Source organism: Gymnoscopelus braueri, assembly GCF_963280865.1.
Source record: "Gymnoscopelus braueri genome assembly, chromosome: 17".
Lineage (NCBI taxonomy): Eukaryota > Metazoa > Chordata > Actinopteri > Myctophiformes > Myctophidae > Gymnoscopelus > Gymnoscopelus braueri.
This window is the reverse complement of record NC_137617.1, coordinates 9,475,945-9,480,930: the sequence shown is the minus strand read 5'-3', so window position 1 is coordinate 9,480,930 and position 4,986 is coordinate 9,475,945. Positions and strand designations below refer to the sequence as shown.

At 41.4% G+C, this 4,986-nt stretch overlaps 1 protein-coding gene across 1 annotated transcript; it reads right to left on the bottom strand.

The window, feature by feature from the left end:
• Window positions 1-813: 813 nt before the first annotated feature.
• On the bottom strand, window positions 814-3,892 carry nog3 (noggin 3). The gene is made up of 2 exons (XM_080455115.1): window positions 2,819-3,892; window positions 814-1,660 (listed from the first exon to the last, which is right to left on the bottom strand). The coding sequence occupies exons 1-2, from the start codon at window positions 3,257-3,259 to the stop codon at window positions 1,331-1,333; spliced, it is 771 nt and encodes a 256-aa protein (XP_080311241.1). The 5' UTR covers window positions 3,260-3,892; the 3' UTR covers window positions 814-1,330.
• Between the last annotated feature and the right edge of the window lie 1,094 nt (window positions 3,893-4,986).

The window sequence follows — 4,986 nt, the reverse complement described above, 5'->3', positions numbered from 1 at the left end:
TTGAGAACAGCTGTTTTAAACTGAACAGTACAGTACTATAGAGCAATAAACAGGCCAAGACGTAATTTCAATTCACATGGTTTTATAGACCAATAGGTCTCTTTTGGATTCTATTACAGCATCACAAGATGGGGTTCGAGGCTTAAGCCCAATTTAGATTTCATTGTATGGTGTTACGCACCAAAAATAGCACAAGAAGACACCATAATACGACGGAGCATAAATTAAGCATCACTACTTTCTCCATGTTTTGCCACCAAGGTCAATTATAGCCACGTTTTATTCATTCGTATTTCATTTTGAATGGAAAAATAGCTCAGAAAGCCTTCAGTATCTGTATTTTAATAAGCCAAGTGCTTTTTCATTATAAATATAAAAAAGATAGGACACAATCAAGATGCATTTTACAAATACAGTAGACTTGATTATTATTATTATTAATAGTAATACTGACCTTTTTTATACAAAGTTGTGTCACAAAATAAAAAAAACATGGCACGACATGTACATCAAATATACATTCTTACACTTACACAGTGCATGTAAAGAAATCAATCACGACGCTATTGATTTATCGTCAATAATTAATTGTCAATAATTAATAATCGCTTTAATACAAAATTAAAAAAGAAGATATATTCAGTCTTTCTCTTGGACCCTTAGGGGTCTGTACAATTTGAACCAAATGGACCCTTAAGGGCCTGTAACCCAGAGAGTGTAGAAATGGAACCAAATGGACTCTTGCAGGTCCATTTGGTTCCATTTCTACACTCTCTGGGTTAGAATTATTGTTCTCTTTCTTGGACCTTTAGAGGTCTGTACAAAATGGAACCAAATGGACCCTTAAGGGCCTGTAACCCTCAGTGTATAGAAGTGCGGGGTCTATTTGGTTCCATTTCTACACTCTCAGGGTTAAATTTATTTTTCTCTTAGACCCTTATCGGGGTCTGTACAAAATGGAACAAAATGGACCCTTAAAGGGATAGTTCACCCAAAATTTTACTTTTTTCTATCGATTAGTCACCCCATGGAGACTTGAATTTTTGTTTTTGTCGCATTCCTAAGCCAATAATTTGATGACCAGCGGACCGGTAGAAAGCGGTCCCGGTAGGAGACACAAAGGAGACTCTTTAAGTCTCCTACCGGAACCACTGCTGGTCATCAAAATATTGGCTTAGGAATGAGACAAAAACAAAGAAATATCCATGAATTGAAGTCTCCATGGGGTGACTCATCGATAGAAAAAAAGTCATTGTGGGGGTGAACTGTCTCTTTAAGGGCCTGTAACCCTGAATGTATAGATGAAAGGAACACTCAGTGTTTTTTTTTGTCAGTTAGGGCAGGAGCACTTGCACTCTGAAATCACAGGGTACTGCACGGGTATCCAGGCGCACCTCAGAGCCCCCTTCCTCTGCAGGCAGCGCCACCGGAGGATGGTCAGATGCTGCGACTTGGCGGGCTTGCACAGCATGCCCTCGGGCACCGAGCAGGACCGCTTGCTGTGGCAGCTGCCCGCCCGCACGTAGCGCGGCCAGAAGCGCGTCCCCAGGTCGCTCCACGCGTGGACCACCGGGCAGTGTGCGTAGGACCACAGCCACAGCTGCAGCCGCCGGCGGAGCTTCTTGCTGGGCTTGTTGTGCTGCTTCTTGCCGTGCTGCACCTGCCATCACATACCATTGTCATGACATCATACCTATTATTATTTCATTATTTTTATTTATAAAAAAGTTTGAAATTTGCACTCACTGTGTTTTCAAAATGTGTTCTATCATTTTTTTTTTTTAATATTTTTTGCACTCACTGTATTGAACATAGCATTTTCAAAATGTATTTTATTGTTTTTTTTATATTATTTTGCACTCTCTGTATTGAACATGGCATTTTCAAAATGTATTCTATTGTTTTTTTATATATTTTTTTGCACTCACTGTATTGAACATAGCATTTTCAAAATGTGTCCTATAATTGTTTTCTTCTTATTTTTTTGCACTTACTGTATTGAACATAGCATTTTAAAAATGTGCTCTATTATTGGATTTCATGCCATCCTAAGGCTGTGATGTTTTTCAAGGTTCGCAATGGTTATTGTATATGTTTTGTTTTTATTTTGTTTTGCTGGGAGTGAACCAAAATATAGGGGTTACACATATATATGTACAGCATATAGGATTTGTTTTGTCTACTCTGTATACACGTAAGTAACAATTGTGAGTTTTGTGTCATACAGTATATTATGTTGGGGACCCCCCCCCCCCAATATACTCATATTTGAACTGGGGACCCCCCAAATAATCACATTTGAACTGGGGACCCCACTGATAAGCACTTGGAATGTAAGAGTTGAGGCAGTAGGCCTACATTTACGGTTCCACAGATAAATATTGTGAAAATGGCAGATCTACAAGCTCACAACGTCAGCTTGTAGATCTGCTATTTTCAAACATTTTGCCTCTTTCTTATAAAGCTTGTAGATCTGCTAGATCGATCTAAAAATACATATATGTATACATTTTTTTTTTAGATCTGCTATATTCACAAATGTTGCCTCTTTCTTATTTTATTTGACCAGTTTTTATAGTAGGCCTATAGTTTATTTTTATGCAATGGTCTTTTTTATTTTCTTTCTTTTTATTTTTGTTTGTCTTAAAAGTCATTAAATTGTCACTTCAATGTCATCTGGGACTGCCCCCCCCCCCAATAAAAAACTAATGATGTGGGGACCCCCCTGGGGTCTCGACCCACAGGTTGAGAACCACTGGGCTAACACATCTCAAGGGCTTTATATCCTAAAATAAAGAAATTTGAAACACACACACACCTCGAAGTCCATGGCCTTGATCTCCTTGGGCATCAGCCCAGACGGCTGCAGCTGCAGCTGCTTGCTCGGTCTCGGGTTCAACTCCGAGTCCGAGGAGGAACCGGTGCTGATCGCGTCCGAGGCGTCGATCGCCCCGATCTGGGCCGATTTGTCCCCCCCGTATTTGTTGTCCTGTTGGTGGTGATCCGGCGGGGAGATCGACATGAAACTCGGGTCGAAGTGGCTGCCCAGGGCGGCCCGGAGCTCCGTCTCGTTCAGGTCCTTCTCCCGGGGGTCCAGCACGGGGTCCGGGTCCTCCCTGAGCTCCACGATGGGCAGCGTATCGCTGGGGATGGGCCGCAGGAGGTAGTAGTGCTGGCACATGACGCCCTCCTCGATCCTGAAGCCCACCGACAGCACCAGCATGGACAGAGCCATCAGATAGGACCAGTTATCCATCATGTCCGATCAGTGCTGCATCGATCGGGTCCGAAACAAAACTCGATCTGCAATCCCCGCAGAAAGAATCAACGCAAGAATAAAAAAAAATCAAAAAAATCAAAATCTAAAATAAAAATAATAAAAAATAATGACAAATAATAAAAAATAAACTAATAAAAACTAGAAAGAATCAACGCGGGACAGACGCTCCCCAGGACGGCTCTCCTACCAGGAAATACAAATTATCCGTAAGTGATGGCTCAAAATAAATACATATTTTAAGAAAATACGTATAAGCAAACGATCCCCTTTACAAAAAATCAACTCCAATCAGCTCCACAGTCCAGCCATGACCTACAGAGGAAAACCACACCGATTAGTCCCGTTTGAAAAAGTTTCATCCAAAAAGTTTTCAAAGTCCAAAACGCGGTGCCACCACCGTCGTCATGATGATGTGACGGTCAGATCTTCTCTCACGGTGACACAGCGGTGGTGATCGCGGGTCAGCAGGTACCGGGGAGAGGTCAGGAGGACGGGGGTCCGTCCACATGGTGAGTGGTCCTCCTGGGGTGGAACCGGCACAGCACGGCGCGGTCCTCTCTCCTGGTCCTCTGGTTGTCTCCCCTCCTCACCTCCACCTGAGCCCCGAATGGACTGTCCTGAGTGAGACCGGACAGTGATGTAATAATAATACTCCTACTCCTGGTGTGTGTGTGTGTGTGTGTGTGTGTGTGTGTGTGTGTGTGTGTGTGTGTGTGTGTGTGTGTGTGTGTGTGTGTGTGTGTGTGTGTGTGTGTGTGTGTGTGTGTGTGTGTGTGTGTGTGTGTGTGTGTGTGTGCGTGCGTGCGTGCGTGCGCGCGCGCGCGCGCGCGCGCGCTGTCTCTCTCTCTCTCTCTCTCTCTCTCTCTCTCTCTCTCTCTCTCTCTCTCTCTCTCTCTCTCTCTCTCTCTCTCTCTCCCTCAAACCACGGTCAACACACAGGCATAGTCAACAGCACACTGCACACTCTATACACCCCCCCCCCTCTCTCTCTCTCTCTCTCTCTCTCTCTCTCTCTCTCTCTCTCTCTCTCTCTCTCTCTCTCTCTCTCTCTCTCTCTCTCTCTCTCTCTCATATAGTGTTTTTTATCCAAAAACAGGCACTAAGAACATTCAAATGCTGCTATTGCTATAACAAGTTATTAAGGTGTATATATATATATATATATATATATATATATATATATATATATATATATATATATATATATATATATATATATATATATATACATATATTGATATATATATATATATACATATATTGATATTTATATATTGATATATATTGATATATATATTGATATATTGATATATATATACAGTATATAGATATAGATATAGATATAGATATAGATATACACACACACACACACACACACACACACACACACACACACACACACACACACACACACACACACACACACACACACACACACACACACACACACACACACACACCACTGGGCTATAGGCCTACATCCCAGTCAGTTGGTGTCTCCGTGACTAAAACATACAAAAATATCCTACATTATAAATTAATTGAACTATTTTAATAAAACAATGTATCTAAAATAGCACAGCTTGTAGTTATGCTATTACTTTTAAATGTCAACCCCCCAAAAAAACTGGAAAAAATTGAGGGAAAAAAAATTGTGAGTTTTTTTTGTTTAGTTTTTGAGTAGTTTTTGGTAGGAAAAAAAACCT